Raw genomic sequence first — 17182 nt, 5'->3', positions numbered from 1 at the left:
TGTTTCAGCAGGCAACAAAGCCTGTGCCATTTCCCAACCATCACCCCTTTCAGATTAGTTGCTGAACTATTTGATCATGCATATTTATTTAAGATACAGCATCACTGGAACTCAGAGAAGGTAGCCACAGTCAATATTCTCTAGGCAGTGAACTTAGCAGAGACATTGATAAAGACTGCAACAGCAGAGCAAAGGCTTTGTCCAATTGAAAGGGAGTAATTCTTGTCAGGACCACTGATTGAATAATGATATTAGCTAGCTTCAGAGACGTTGCCATCCAGAAATATTTGATGATAAATAGAAATACAGCCTACCTGTTAGGAAAATTTACTCTGCACGATCTTACCAAAGAATTGTGAGATGTTTCTTTCCATATTGACCCAAATAAGCAACTTCAAGTGACCTGCAGTCCTCATGTTGGGGTTCTTCCACAGAGAAGCCCAAATTGAACTATATAATAATGTATATTATGATTGGCCAGACAACATTTGCCCTAGCTCTAAAGGAAGCAAGTCCCCTGCACTCTGGATGGTACTCATGAAGCTTCTTAAAAGTCTAGACTTAACACTGATAGAGGTCAGAAAAAACTGCCAGAGTTTGTAGGGAACTTCCCAGATCACCCTGTTATCTAGAATGAACCTAAACTCACTGTGGGGACAGAGCCAGGAGTGCAGTTTCCAGGCTCTCGACCTCACGTGGAAAGGTGCTGGCTCAGGTAGTAAATGGCCATCAACTGTGATTGGATGGCCATCAGCTGTGGCTAGTCCACTGTAACCAGTGAGCCATTGGCCACTAATATAACTGCTGTGGCTACGCTAGCAGAAAATGGGAGGCTAGCAAGATGGTGGCTGAACTAGCAAGCACAGATTACAGCTAGCAAGTGGGGTTGATTGGTTGGCAAAAAAGTGGATGGCAGGTTGCAGATCGTGTGACTCCTGCTTCCTGTGTCTCCAACCCAGCCGCCAGCGAGACTATAGTGGTGTGACTCCCCTATCTGTGGCTCCATGGGTGTTCCTTTTTGGCCTCACCATGTCCTGCGTTCTTATGTGGGGAGCGGGAGCTGAGACCTTGCTTGACATCCTGCATGACATTCATAGTAATCTGCTTCTAAATATTTCCCAGCCCAGACCCACAGATTGGAGTCTTCAAAAAATACTGCCAGGCACATCTATTTTGTGGTTATCTAGCATGAACTGAACTCAGTTTTGGCTTTGATATAAGTACCAAGGTTAGCATCTGGTAATTGTAACTATAGGACCTCTATCTATTAGGCTTAGCTCCTTTATTTCCCAGTAAAGAAGGTGGAGCCAGTTCCTTTCCTCCTTATCACCCAGATCTTCCTTCCATCAATCTCTTCTCTTAAACTGTCTTCCTATTTTAAGAATCAAGTAGGCAGCTCCAGGTCAGGATCAACTTGTAGGGTACAGAATAATTATGCACAAGCCATTCCAGTTACTCTATATCAATGCACTATGTCAAGAACAACATTTTAAAAAGAATCCAGCAGAAAAAGAACTGAGCTTTCCTTAACAAAATCACTCTCTAGCTCCAGCTAATGAGACTGAAAATCAACTCTTCCATTTATTTTGATAATTTTAGTAAAGTATATCTCTGGAGGGACATTTTTATCAAGTAAAAAAATCTCTGTAATACAAAAACAAAAATGTGCTTGAAATTGTTAATACAACCTCTGGGGTTAATGATAACCAGGGCTTCAAAGAATTAATCTCCTTCTTGTCAAATGCTGGACACTTATCCATACAAAATATTGACTTCAGACTCAAGCATATAATGGGTCTTATATATAGCCTAATTTTCCTACTCCTGCATTGGGCAAAATGCAAAACATTTTGTATGAGACCATTACTAACTGCTCAAAGTAGAAGAGGTTTCTGATTTATTTTCAATCTGGTAGTTTCTGCTGCCGTGATAAATAATCCATTAGGAAACATAATGCAAGAAATAAACTAGTATTTTTGAGAGCATATTAAAGGTATGACAGTGGACCCATAAGGGGTGTTATGCATTATTGTTTCTGAATTCAAGGGTCTTGCATTTATTTGGAGAGATAAGACACATACATGAAAAGTTGCCTAACAAAACACAGTATGGGACACATTCTTGACCACATAAATAGAACCATACATTGTGTGCCATAAGAATTCAAATGAGAGTGTGATTCCTGTGGGCTATGCTAGTGAGGAAAGGCTTTACAGCGGAGGTAGAATTTGGGTCTAAAAGATTAGATAGGATTCAGATTGGAGGCAAGGAATGAAGAGGGAGAAGGTACAAGGAAAGTGACGAGACCCCAAGCTAAGTGATGAAGTAACCTGGCTCCAACAGAGTTTGGATGGTAAGGGATTGGATAGGAACTCCTTGAAGTCAAAGACCTTTTCACCTTCATTTCATTATTCTCTGATGCCCTAGCAAAATAAGGTTGCATATAGGTGACTGTTCAATTCCAAGGGTACAATTAACATTTGTTGAATGACTCTTATATGCCAGGTGATTAACAGGCATTGTAACATTTAAGTCATAATTACTTTCTGAGTTGTAAATATTAAATAACACCATTTTATAGATGAGGAAACTCAAGCACAGAAAAACTCAAAGGCACAGAGCTAGTAAGTGACAGAATCTGGCTCCAAAGTCCAAACCCTTAACCACTACACCACCCAGTGTCTCTCCTTCGCTCCTATTTACTTTTCAGTTTATAAACCTTTTTAAGGTCCACTTGAAAAGAAATTATTGGATTGCAGGTCAGAGTCCAGTCAAGGTGGTGGAGTAGATAAACACCACATTAAAATTACAACAGCTATGGGCAGCCGCATGGCTCAGTTGGTTGGAGTGTGAGCTGTGAACAACAGGGTTGCCAGTTCGTTTCCCACATGGGCCAGTGAGCTGCGCCCCTCACAACTAGATTGAAGACAACGAGCTGCTGCTGAGCTTCCAGAGGGGCAGCCAGATGGGTCAGTTGGTTAGAGTGCAAACTCTAAACAAGGTTGCCGGTTCAATTCCTACATGGGATGGTGGGCTGTGCCCCCTGCAACTAAAGATTGAAAACAGCGACTAGACTTGGAGCTGAGCTGTGCCCTCTACAACTAGATTGAAAGACAACAACAACTTGGAGCTGATGGTCCCTGGAGAAATACACTGTTCCCCAATGAAATTTAAAAAACAAAACAAAATAGCTCAACTGGCAAAACTCATAGTCTCAACTGGCAAAACTCAGTCTTTAGAAATAAATAAATAAAATTACAATAGCTAAATTATAGAACAATCAATCTGTAGAACCATGTGAAATCTATCTGAACAGAAATCGTATAACTAAGGATATAAAGAAGCCACAAGGGGTAGAGAGGAGTAGAGACATGAAACGGCCTGGTCCCACATCCACACCCATGTGTGGAGGTTAAAAATCAGGAGAGCTCTCAGCTGTGGAGGTTCCTACTGAGGAGTCAGGGGTCCCAGCTCCACACCAGGCTCCCTGGCCCGGAGCACCAGTGCTGAGAAGAGGAGCCCCCACAACATCTGGCTGTGAAAATCAGTGGGTATTCTGTCCATACAGAGAGCTTCTGTAGACCCAGGCTCTTTAAGGGCCTGCAAACAGACTGTTCTCGCTCCCAGGCACTCACTTTGGGCTCCAATGCAGTGATGGCTCGGGAAGTGCAAGACAAACATGGAGAGACTAACTTGTGTGGCCTCAGGACAAGAGCTGGAGGGACAGCTGCCATTGTCCCTGTGTTGAGCCTTTCTCCCCTGCAGCCTGTGCCTGTGGGCGCCATCTTTCCTGTGTTGAGCCCTCCCCCACACAGCTAAATCTGAATCTGATTGGCCTGGTGAGCTCCACTCGCTCCACCCTGGTGACTCACTGGGACCCCACCCCACCCAGCTCGCACACCACCTGAAGCATGTTGGGTACCAGGCAGTGGGCCTCAGCTCCTGCACCACCCGAGGTAATTTTTGGGGCAGGCATCTGGCATTGGCCCATGTTGCAGTGTTCCATGGATAATTCTCAGGGTCAGCAGGCCCCAGGTGGGCAACGGCTGGCCTTGTTGTGCTCTAAGCCTTTTGCTGAGTGGCCCCCAGCCTGGTACTGATGGCAGCTGGCCTCAGATCTCAGCGTGGGCTCTCCCACACATTTCCAGACCCAGCACAGGCAGTGACCAACTGTGGCTCACTTTGTAGCTCCTACCAGCTAGCCCCCAGCTGGTCACAGGCAGTGGCTGACTTGGGCCTGCATGGGAGCCCCTCCCAACAAGCTCCAGAACCAATGTACATGGAGACTGCCTTGAACCACACAGAGCACCACCCAGTTAGCCGCACAAGCGGCACACACAAAGGGCGGTCTCAACAGGCACCCGAGCCCACTGGGGCAAATCCCAATCAGCAGGTTAAGCCCCCTCACAGTCACTCGTAGGCTGTGGTTGTGGCCAAACCCCACAGCCAGTAAGCCTGAGGGTCAGTTCCACCCACTGACGTGTGCCAGCAGCAATCAGGTCTCAACTACAACAGGAAGGCACACACAACCCATACAAGGGACACGCTTACAGCACCCAGCTCTGGTGACCAGGGAGATTGCACCACTGGGCCCCACAGCACACCTACTACATAAGGCCATTCTACTAAGACTGGGAGACATAGAAGCCCTACCTAATACATAGAAATAAAAACAGGGAGGCAGCCAAAATGGGGAAACATAAAGGTAGAGATCAACAGTAACATCCCAAATCTAAAGCAGAAACTGTAAGGGACAACCACTGTCACCTTTTTAAAATTTCAAAGTGTCAAGTATGTTATTGTGCAGGGTAATTTTGTTAGTAGCATATGATGTTGAGCCAGTGACTGGAAAAGGAAGAACTATTCCAGTGAATAAATACCCACCCATCCAAGAGAAAGGGACATTTGATCATTTTCACTTTTCAACCTTACAGATTATCCAGAAGGTTCATCATCTCTTGCGGTGGAAACAGAAACGTAGCAGTTTTCACATTTCCTGCATCTCTAAGACCAGGTTTGTGTTCTGAGGGAGGCACATAGAATGCCACCTGTACTGTTAAGAGGCGGTCTTGGAAGAAGTACCAGGAAAGGAGTAGTTCTCACCCTGGTGAATAAGATTCTGTGAGAGTGAAGTTAAGTTCTTCACTCTTTTTTTTTTTTTTTTTTTTTTAAATTTTATTTTATTAAATTTTTAGGGGTGACAATTGTTAGTAAAATTACATAGATTTCAGGTGTACAATTCTGTATTACATCATCTATAAATCCCATTGTGTGTTCATCACCCAGAGTCAGTTCTCCTTCCATCACCATATATTCGATCCCCCTTACCCTCATCTCCCACCCGCCACGCCCCACCCCCCTTGCCCTCTGGCAACCACTAAACTATTGTCTGTGTCTATGAGTTTCTGTTTCTCATTTGTTTGTCTTGTTCTTTTGTTGTTTTTGGTTTATATACCACATATCAGTGAAATCACATGGTTCTCTGCTTTTTCTGTCTGACTTGTTTCGCTCAGCATTACTCTCTCAAGATCCATCCATGTTGTCACAAATGTTCCTATATCATCTTTTCTTACTGCGAATAGTATTCCATTGTGTATATATACCACAACTTCTTTATCCATTCATCTATCGAAGGACATTTTGGTTGTTTCCATGTCTTGGCCACCATAAACAAAGCTGCAATGAACATTGGAGCACACGTGTCTTTATCTCTAAATGTTTTCAGATTTTTGGGTAGATACCCAGGAGAGGGATTGCTGGGTCATATGGCAATTCTATTCGTAATTTTTGAGGAACCTCCACACTGCCTTCCATAACGGCTGCACCAGTCTGCATTCCACCAACAGTGTATGAGGGTTCCTTTTCTCCACAGCCTCTCCAACATTTGTTACTATTTGTCTTGTTGATGATAGCCATTCTGACTGGGGTGAGGTGATATCTCATTGTGGTTTTGATTTGCATTTCTCTGATGATTAGTGATGTTGAGCATTTTTCATATGTCTATTTGCCATTTGTATGCCCTCTTTGGAGAAATGTCTCTTCAAGTACTCTGCCCATTTTCAATTGGGTTGTTTGTTGTTTTGTTGTTGAGTTGCATGAGTTCCTTGTATATTCTGGATACTAGCCCCTTATCGGAGGCACTGTTTGCAAAAATCTTCTCCCATTCAGTTGGTGGCCTCTTTATTTTGTCAATGGTTTCTTTTGCTGTGCAGAAGCTTTTAAGTTTCATATAGTCCCATTCGTTTATTTTAGCTTTTACTTCCATTGCCTTTGGAGTCAAGTTCATAAAATGCTCTTTGAACCCAAGGTCCATAAGTTTAGTACCTATGTTTTCTTCTATGCAGTTTATTGTGTCAGGTCTTATGCTTAAGTCTTTGATCCATTTTGAATTAACTTTGGTACATGGTGACAAATAGCAGTCCAGTTTCATTCTTTTGCACGTGGCTATCCAATTCTCCCAGCACCATTTATTGAAGAGGCTGTCTTTGCTCCATTGTATGTTTTAGCTTCTTTGTCAAAAATTATCTGTCCATATTTATGTGGTTTTATTTCTGGGTTCTCAATTCTATTCCATTGGTCTATGTGTCTGTTTTTCTGCCAATACCATGCTGTTTTGATTATTGTAGCCCTGTAGTACAAGCCAAAGTCAGGAAGTGTGATACCTCCATTATTGTTCTTTTTCTTAAGATTGCTTTGGCTATTCGGGGTCTTTTGTGGTTCCAAACAAATCTGATGATTTTTGTTCTATTTCTTTAAAATATGCCATTGGGATTTTGATGGGGATTGCATTGAATCTGTATATTGCTTTGGGTAATATGGCCATTTTAACTATGTTGATTCTTCCAATCCATGAGCACGGAATGTCTTTCCATTTCTTTGTGTCTTCTTCAATTTCTTTCAAAAATGTCTTATAGTTTTCAGCATATAGGTCTTTCACATCCTTGGTTAAGTTTATTCCTAGGTATTTTATTCTTTTCGTTGCAATTGCAAAAGGAATTGTTTTTTGTATTTCTTTTTCTGAGATTTCATTGTTGGTATATAGGAAGGCAATGGACTTTTGTGCGTTGATTTTGTACCGGCAACTGTACTGTATTCGTTGATTGTTTCTAATAGCTTTTTGGTGGAGTCTTTAGGGTTTTCTATATATAGCATCATGTCATCTGCAAAGAGTGATAATTTAACTTCTTCATTCCCAATTTGGATGCCTTTTATTTCTTTCTCTTGCCTGATTGCTCTGGCAAGGACTTCCAACACTATGTTGAAAAGCAGAGGTGATAGGGGACATCCCTGTCGTGTTCCTGAACGTAGAGCAAAGGGCTTCAGTTTTTCTCCATTAATTATGAGATTAGCAGAGGGCTTGTCATATATGGCCTTTATTATGTTAAGGTATTTTCCTTCTATACCCATTTTATTAAGTGTTTTAATCATAAATGGATGTTGTATCTTGTCAAATGCTTTTTCTGCATCAATTGATATAATCATATGATTTTTGTCCTTTATTTTGTTTATGTGATGTATCACATTGATGGATTTGCGTATGTTGAACCATCCTTGTGCCCCGGGGATGAGCCCCACTTGGTCGTGATGAATAATCTTTTTAATGCATTGTTGTATTCGATTTGCTAGAATTTTATTTAGAATTTTTGCATCGGTATTCATTAGGGATATTGGTCTGTAGTAGTCTTTTTTTGTGCTGTCCTTACCAGGTTTTGGTATCAGGGTAATGTTGGTCTCATAAAATGAGTTAGAGAGTACTGTCTCTTCTTCAATTTTTTGGAAGTTTGTGCAGAATTGGTATTAGATCCTCTTTGAAGGTTTGGTAGAATTCACTAGTGAAGCCATCTGGTCCCGGACTTTTGCTTTTGGGAAGGTTTTGGATGACTGATTCAATTTCGTTACTGGTGATCGGTCTGTTTAGATTTTCCAGGTCTTCATGGTTCAGCCTTGGAAGGCTATATGTTTCTAAGAACTTGTCCATTTCTTCTAGGTTGTTGAATTTGGTGGCATATAGTCCTTCATAGTATTCTTGGATGATCCTTTGTATTTCTGTGGTGTCCGTGATAACTTCCCTTTTCGTTTCTGATTTTGTTAATCAGTGTCTTCTCTTTTTATCTTAGTAAGTCTAGCCAAGGGTTTGTCAATTTTGTTAATCTTTTCAAAGAACCAGCTCTTTGTCACATTAATTTTTTCTATTGTCTTTTTGTTCTCTATTTCATTTAGTTCTGCTCTAATTTTTGTTATTTCCTTTCTTCTGCTGACCTTGGGTTTTACTTGTTCTTCTTTTTCTAGTTCTTTAAGGTGTAACATGAGGTTATTTATTTGGGAGTTTTCTTGTTTCTTGAGATAGGCCTGTAATGAGATAAATTTCCTCTTAAAACTGCTTTCGCTGCATCCCAAAAATTTTGGTAGGATGTATTTTCATTGTCATTTGTTTCTATGTATCTTTTGATCTCTCCTCTAATTTCTTCTTTGACCCAGTCCTTCTTTAAAAGTATGTTGTTTAATCTCCATGTATTTGTGTTTTTCCGCTTTCTTTTTACAGTTGATATCCAATTTCAAAGCCTTGTGATCAGAGAATATGCATGGTATGATTTCAATCTTCTTAAATTTGTTGAGACTGATTTTATGTCCCAATATATGGTCTATCCTTGAGAATGTTCCATGTACACTAGAAAAGAATGTATAGTCTGATGTTTTAGGATGAAGTGCTCTATAAATGTCAATTATGTCCATTTCATCTAATGTGTCATTTAGGGCTACTATTTCGTTATTTATTTTCTGTTTGGATGATCTATCCATAGCTGTCAATGATGTATTTAAGTCCCCTAGTATAATTGTGTTTTGGTCAATTTCTCCCTTTAGTTCTGTTAGTAGTTGCTTGGTGTATTTTGTGCTCCCTGATTGGGGGAATAAATATTGATGACTGTTATGTCTTCTTGTTGTACAGTCCCCTTCACCATTATGAAATGTCCATCTTTGTCTCTTGTTATCTTTTTCACCTTGAAGTCTGTTTCATCTGATATCATTATGGCTACACCTGATTTTCTCTGGGTACCATTTGCTTGGAGTGTCAATTTCCACCCTTTCACTTTGAGTCTATGCTTGTCCTTGTAACTGAGATGTGTCTCTTGGAGACAGCATATGGTTGGGTTTAGTTTTTTGATCCAATCTGCTACTCTGTGCCTTTTTATTGGTGAGTTCAGTCCATTTACATTTAGGGTGATTATTGATATGTGAGGATTTCCTGTCATTCTATCTTTAGTTTTCTGGTAAGGCTGTGTCTCCATTGTTTCTTTGCCTTTTTGTTGTTGTCTATTATTTCTGTGTGGTGGTATTCTATGATGTTTCCCTGTTTCTTCTTTTATTTCAGTATATATTTCAGTTCTGGATTTTTTTTGAGTGGTTACCCTTAAGTTTATGTAAAAGAAAGTTTGATATTTAGAGTATTCCATTTTCTTCAGCACGCTTACTTTCTCCATTCCCATGTTCCGCTTCAGGCCTTTACTCTCCCCCTTTTTGAGTTTTGGTTGCCACAAATTGTCCCTGTTGATGGTGGTCGAATAGCCTCCTTTAGTATTTCTTGTAGTGCAGGTCGTATATTAGAAAATTCCCTCAGCTTCTGTATATCTGGAAAGGTCTTTATTCCTCCTTCATATCTAAAGGATATCTTTGCTGGATATATTATTCTTGGCTCATGATTTCTCTCTTTCAATAGTTTGAATATTTGGTTCCACTCCCTCCTGGCTTGTAGAGTTTCTGCTGAAAAATCTGATGATAATCTAATGGGCTTTCCTTTGTAAGTTACCGTCTTCTTTTCCCTGGCTGCCTTGAGGATTCTTTCTTTGTCGTTGATTTTAGACAGCTTCAATACAATGTGCCTTGGAGAAGGCCTGTTGAGATTGAGGTAACTAGGTGTTCTATTTGCTTCTTGGATTCGAGGGTCCAGTTCTGTCCACAAATTTGGGAAGTTCTCATCGACAATTTGTTTGAATATATTCTCTGTTCCCTTCTCTCTTTCTTCTCCTTCTGGTATGCCCATTATTCTTATATTGCTCTTTCTGATGGAGTCAGAAAGTTCTTGTAGAGTTCTTTCATTTCTTTTAAGTCTCAAGTCTCTTTCTTCTTCTATCTGTGTCATTTCCAGGTTTCTATCTTCGATGTCACTGATTCTTTCCTCCATCTGGTCAACTCTACTACCTAAGCTGGTTATTTCATTCTTAATTTCTTCTATTGAGTTCTTAATCTCCAGAAATTCTATTTGGTTCTTTTTAAAATTTCAATCTCTTTCGTAAAATGCTCATGCTGTTCTTTGATTGAGTTTCTGAGTTCATTTAACTGCCTATCTGTGTTTTCTTGTATCTCGTTGAGTTTTTCAGAACTGCAATCTTGAATTCTCTGTCATTTAAGTCACATATTTCTGTATCTTTAAGTGCCTTCTCTGGAGATTTTTCACTTTCTTTCTGAGCTATCTTGTTGCCTTGGTTATTCATGGCGATTACTGGTTTACTATTTCTCTTCCTAGACATCTACAGGAGTGACTTCTGCAACAGGTTGATAGAAAGCGGTCTTTCTTTTGTTTTCCAGTACTTGTTGGTAGAATGTTTTATTATTTCTCCAACTGCAACTTATTTTTCTTCTCCCACACGGTAGTGCTATGTTTTCTCTGCACTATTCCAACTTCTCACACAATGGGGGATTCCCTGGGAGACGGGCTTCTCCTCTGTTAATAGTTCTCTAGGTCACAGGGCGCAGTGTCGGTGGGTATGGGAGAGCTTTTTTGATCCAAAGCTCTTCCAGCTCCTGATTCAGAGCCCGTATGTTTCAGCAGTTCTGTTTACTCCTGCAGGGATCCGCCCCGATAGGTGGGGTCAGGGGCGGGGTGAGTTGTGAGAGGTGGCCCAGAGCAATGGCGGCGACCACCACCACAGTCGGTCCTGCTTCCACAGATCTCTCCCCTTTGCTGGAACTAGTTGGGCTGTGAATTTGTGTTTGCGGTCCACAGTTCTCAAAACAGCAAATTTTCTGTTGTTTTGATCTGACACTGCTACTGTTTCTCTTCTAGCACTGGGCAGGTGGGGGCGTGGTGAGCTCTGGGAGGGGAGGGAGGGAGCGGCTAGTCTCAGTGCCTAAGGCTCCGTTTTCTGCTCGGCAGTGCGGGCTTAAACCACCGTTTTCAGCCTTTTTCCCTCAGTCTTTTCTCCGAGGTCTCTGCCGTGAGCGTTGGGTTCAGCCGTGTTATATGCTGCCCCCTCAACCCTGTGGGCCATAAGCAGAGCCCTAGCAGTCCGAGTTCCTCCCTCTCCCGCAGCTGCGGTAGTTCCAGGAAGCGGCGAGATCGGCGCACTGAGCGAGGTCTGCGTCCTGCGCCCGGGCTGCTCTGTCTCCGCGCACTTCTCCCTTCCCTCCTCCCTCTACTCGCGCGAATCTCCCACCTGTAGGTGATTTCAGTCAGTAGTGGGCCTCTTCGTCTTGCCTGTCTGCTGTGCAGGGATTTCTTTGTGGAGTTTTTGTTGTTCGATTCTTTGTAAATTCCAGGGGAGCTTTACAGAGGCTCACCTCATGCCGCCATTTTTGTGCTGGTCCAAGTTCTTCACTCTTGTATTAGTCACATAAGCACAAGTTCTAGACATCATTTCCCTGTGTAATATACTGAAAAAGGTGCCTCTATTCCCTGCAAACTCCCACTATTCACTTGGCCCAAAAGATCCCCAGGGTATCCAGCAACAGCCAGACATCCCGTTCAGGTTATGTGCTTTCTTACTATGAATTAGAATCTTTGTCCTGGTGCATTTCAGGTCTCTGAAATGATGTAGATTACAAATAGGCCCTTTTTGCTGGATTCCATTATGTCACTTAATAAGCTTCTCTAATTTACTAATTTGAAAAGATAGCTGCATCCCCAAGTTCACTGCAGCATTATTTACAGTAGCCAAGACATGGAAGCAACCTCAGTGCCCATCAATAGACAACTGGATAAAGAAGATGCGGTACATTTATACCATGGGGTATTACTTGGCTATAAAATTGAATGAAATCTTATCTTTTATGATAACGTAGATGGACCTAGAGAGTACTGTGCTGACTGAAATAAGTCAAAGACAAATACCATATGATCTCACTTATATGTGAACTCTAAGGAACAAAATAAACAAACAAAGAAAACAGAAACAGATTCATAGATACAGAGAACAAACTGATGGTTAGTAGATGGGAGAGGTGTTGGGGGGCAGGGTGAAAAAGGTGAAGGGATTAAGAAGTACAAAATGGTCACGGGATGTGAAGTACAGCACAGGTAATACAGTTACTGATATTGTAATAACTATGTATGGTGCCAGATGGGTACTAGACTAATTGGGGGATCACTGCATAAATTATATAAATGTCTAACCACTGTGCTGTACACCTGTAACTAATATAAAATAATATAGAATGTCAGCTGTAATTGAAAAAAATTTTAACTAGAATTCAAAATTGCACAATTTCAAAGCTCATGCTATTTGCATGTAAATTAAAAAGAACAGTTTTGTGTTATCAAATTACTATATATTTAGTGAAGGAAATGTGGGAAATACAAGTAGAAAGTAGAGAAAATGAAAATAAATTACCCATGAATGCACCACTTACAATTTAGTGTATTTCCTCAGGATTTTTTTTGCAGATACAATTTCTGGGTTAAAAATAATTACATTATATATATAATTTTGCATCCTGCTATTATTACTTATTTTTAATGCTGACACATAGAAATGTAATTTTAACCGTTGCATGTTATTGTCAATGGGTGTCACCATGTAGAGATTTACAATTGTTCAGCTCACCTGTGAATTGCTTCTTTTTATTCCCAGGACCCTCTATCTCCCATGAAGCTTACAGAGTTCAATGTTGGGAACCATTGTATTCTTCAAAATAAGACACCATGGCGGATCGAAAGCTTCACAATTTGAAAGCATTCCATCAAATATTTGTGCTGATACATGTTTCAGGACTTTACAAGTCATTGAATTTACTGACTGAACTCATCAGTCTGGTAGCACTGAATTCAGTCGTCTTCCTGTCTTTCTTTCTTCATTTCCCTTCCACAATCTGTGAAAGCCTATCTTTTCAGAGGCTCTCTGGGAAGACTGTTAATCATATCTGTAGGGTCTTTGTGGCATTGAGGGGAATCAGACTACATTTGTGTGTGTAAGCATATTTACACAAAATCCTGCTGTGGCATTTTGAAAATCAAGGTTAAAAAATCTGAGGTTTTTATTCAATCATGTTTTTCCCTAATAGCAATTTAAATATCTGCTGAGCTGTGAATGACGTCCCTATCTCAGGTACCTAAAATTCCAGAGGGAGATTCAGTACACTGTGATGAAGGTCCTCCAATTGGGAATTGAACAGCAATGTAAATGGGAAACCTGTTCGCTGTGATTCCTGAAAGTTCCACACCTGATAGTGAAGATCAGATCAGATTTCCACTTTATTAAATATAACAGTTGGTGTTTTCAAGACTTCTGGTGGCAGCCTGTGGTAATATTCTCTAATTACTTTTATTCTTTTTTCTGCTACCTAGCTTTATTTTAGCCTTTATGAATTACTGTTTTGATGAAAGAAAAACTACCAGCCTAAGTTATGAACCACAGATTTTATTAAAGGGTTTAAGGATGATATTCAGGTTTAATTACAATACTGTTCATAAGGGTAAAGTTTCCCAGTTCAAATTGGCCTAAGGATTAGCACAAAACATCTGTTTTCACAGCAGGGGTTAGTGTACAGATAGTGATAACCTAATAGTAATATGCCAATTCTTCCTTTCCCTTCCCCCTTCCCTTCCCTTTTTTTTAGTTTCAGTGGTAGCTCAGCCATTAAGATAGTTTACATCCATTTATTTATAATTGGCCTTTCTTGTAGTCCTAGTGCCTGAATCAGTGAGTATGTACACTAATGCTGCTTCTTTATAATAATCACACGTAAAAGTATTGATGGTTTTCCTTTCTCAGCCAGCTGTTGACAACAGAAGTCCCAACTCCTACAGACATCAGTGACGGGTTACAGGCATCTTGCAGATATCACGTAGTTGAGCTCCTAGAGGGATGTTAGGTTTATTAAATGATTCCCCCTAAAATGTTTTTGAGTAGAAAAGAACTGCCTGCCACAAACAATGCAGTGTCTGGACTCCAGTGGAGCTGAGAAAGTGAGAGGTCCAGCTACTTAAAGCAACAAAACACCTGTTCACTTGGATCCTCTAGGTAATTTTGGTCAAGGTATGACTTTTAGCATAAATTAAATGGATTGTGGCCAGCATTTCCATTTGAGACAATACTAGACATGACTAAATCTTTCAGGGTTTCTCAAACTCAGATGCCAGGAGGCCATCCACATGGTCTTACCATGGACAACACTTGCCTTCTATACATATCCAAGTGCACCTTTCTCTAAAGGTAGGGCCATTACTTACTCCACAGCCAGTAGGCCTCAAAGCAATCTTTCCTTCCTGAAAGCTGCTAACTATAATTCAAAGTCAGAAAGGAGTGAACTTCTTTGATGCACAGAAATCAGGTCATAAAAGACAGTGTCAGGAGACTACAGGGAAGCTCCAAAAGGGCTGTCTTCAAAAGGCCAAATCAATCAGTGTTGTACCTGCAGGCTTGGTGAAATAAAAACACTTTATTCCTCTCTCAGCACCTTGATCTCACTACTTCGTAGGCTCTGATACTATTCATAGACTATGGAGCACTGACTACTGTACATAATCACCCCAATTGGTTGCCTATTGATGAAGGAGACAGAGGTTTGCTTGAGAATTAGCTCTGGCTTCTGTGCTTGGTTTTCCTTGGGGCCTTGTCCAGTAATCTCTGTGGGATCTTGTTCCCCAATCTTTGGTACTCATCTTTCCCATTTGCAAAACGGAGACACTCATTGTTAGGGTCTTACAGCTGCATGGTGCTGTTAATGTGTCATTGCAGGACCGCAATGAAAGGTTTAAGCAAACAGTGTTTCTAAGCAACCAGTGTTCTCCATTCTTTCCCCCATGCTTTCATTGCTGATTTGTTCTTGCAGAGCTCAGAGTACTTTATTAATGCTTTTCCATTCATTCCAACAATGTCCTTAGAAAGACAGAATAGAAATTATATCCCCATGGGACAGCTGAAACAATTAAGGGCAAAACAAATGAAATGAAATGACCTTCAAAAGCACATAGCTGTCTGGGGAAGAACTCATAGTTCCCATGCACTGTTAGAGGGACTGCAATTACCATGGAGCAGCTTATAACACTGAGAGCAAGATCACATTTCAGAAGAGTCCCACTCTGTCCCAAATCTTAAAGTATGCATTTCATCCAAGTATTTTCTATGTGATAGAAATGTAATACTCGTATGTGCCTCTGTACTGCACTGGCCCTATGTGACACACTCGTATATTTCACATTCCATGGCATCAGCCAGTGCATTATCTTCTCTTGAACTCACAGAGCCCAATCTCAGGGTTGACTTCTTCAGTGAAAACAGTGTGCTTCCCCATGTTTATTTCAAATTGCAGATAGTGCAGGCATTGCAGTTAATGGAGATTTGAACACAACCCCAGCAGGTGTGTTTTAAGAATATTTAATACACATTGTAATGCGCACCTCAAATTCACAGGATGTATTGGGTTGGTGCTAAAGTGATTGTGGTTTAAAAGGTTAAAAACAATTGCAAAAACCGCAATTACTTTTGCACAAGCCTAATAAGAGTCATGCAGAGCCTTTCACCTCTCATCACGCATATACCAGAGGTGCCAAAAAAATACACACAAGTGGAAACTTTGGTCAGCGTTGCTCAAGCAGTAGTTCACCGTAACCAGAAGTGTCTGGATGCTGACGGTAACCACTTTGAGCATCTTTTGTAATTGCAGAAGTCACACGTGACTTGTATTCATCTTTTGTCATCGGTATATACTGAGTATTACAATTCTAATGCAGTTTTGTCCTTTCTTAAAATGTGTATACTTTTTTTGGCACCCTCTGTTAATCTACATGCACACACACTGCCCCCCAAATAGGCTGCTTCGTCATTGGGAGCAAATACCTTAAAGGAATAATTCTCTGTCCTCTCCTTCTAGAAAAAAGTCCACAGTGACTGCAAGTGAAAGAACATTTCATTTATACATTCTGGAACCTCAGCTCCCAGAGTAGCTGAGGGATTCAGTTGGTTCAAAAGACACGTTCTTTGCCTCTGTTGGAGGCATAGAAGACATCTAACAAGATTGGTCAACCCTCCCACACATCCCATTGTTCTTAGAAAATTCATGAGGTCCAACCAATCAGAGCAAAACCGTTTATGAAGAACGGTACATCTGCATTTCTTTAGCCAGAGCTAGAATGTGCCATATTGAATTGTACTCTTTGCATGCAGATGTTATGTCATACAATAATGAGTGGTGGCTCCTAACAGCATGAGTGTTTACATCCCCGAAAGGGCTAGGGCTGTGTCCCACATGGTGTTCAAAACTATTCAATGTGCTCTTTATAGCAGCCTGGTGTGTGGCCATCCACAGAATCAGTTAAAACAGACAATGAATGAATGTACTATATCAGGAAATAGATTCTTAGTAGGGAATGGTGTTAAAAACAACAACAATACGATGCATCCAAGGAATAATCACTATCACCCTGCTGGTACTAGGTCTTAGAAATACATGAAATGTATGGAGAACCAGAAAAAGAAAGGTGCTCAGGACTCCAGCAATTAATCTCAAGTTGCCAATTTGCTGCAAATCCTTTTTTCTACCAATCTGCTCGAAGTGATTATATGATAGTGTTCTTCAAACCATGTGTCTTGCTACAGAAATACCCACAAATACTGGCCAGCTTTATCTTCCTATGTTCTTTATTAAAGTATATGCATAAAATTGTTGTTTCTTTTATATATTATGGTTTTGTTAAGCCATGTTGGCAATGCCTAAAATTTCAGACCACTCTGATGGAAGTTTCTTTACATCTCATTTCAGGGGGTTTAGTGGCGTTTATTCACTCCTAGGTTAATTGGTACGTTTGGTATGTAGACTCCTTGGTAACATCTCATCTTGCAAACACCCCCCTTCCTGTGCTCAGTATTTCTCTCTTACAATCCAACATGGATGTGAGTTGGGAAATTAGCAGCAATGGCTTTTAAACAGAAAGCTGACTAGTTTAATGTTCAGTCTCTGCTCAGCCTCA

At 40.7% G+C, this 17182-nt stretch overlaps 1 protein-coding gene across 2 annotated transcripts in view; it reads left to right on the top strand.

Annotated features, from left to right (window-relative positions):
* The window catches only part of ZDHHC15 (zDHHC palmitoyltransferase 15), a 71021-nt gene extending 57638 nt beyond the window's left edge, over positions 1-13383 (top strand). For both annotated transcript variants that reach the window (XM_074323236.1, XM_074323235.1), the window contains 2 exons: positions 4935-5014; positions 12846-13383. In XM_074323236.1, the coding sequence (XP_074179337.1) occupies positions 4935-4981 (47 nt within the window). In that variant the 3' untranslated portion in view covers positions 4982-5014; positions 12846-13383. The remainder of the gene's footprint in view (positions 1-4934; positions 5015-12845) is intronic.
* Positions 13384-17182: the final 3799 nt, after the last annotated feature.

The sequence above is a fragment of the Rhinolophus sinicus genome, chromosome X (genome assembly GCF_036562045.2).
Source record: "Rhinolophus sinicus isolate RSC01 chromosome X, ASM3656204v1, whole genome shotgun sequence".
In the NCBI taxonomy this organism is placed as follows: domain Eukaryota; kingdom Metazoa; phylum Chordata; class Mammalia; order Chiroptera; family Rhinolophidae; genus Rhinolophus; species Rhinolophus sinicus.
The sequence above is the reverse complement of the archived record's forward strand: the minus strand, read 5'-3'. Positions and strand labels throughout refer to the sequence as shown.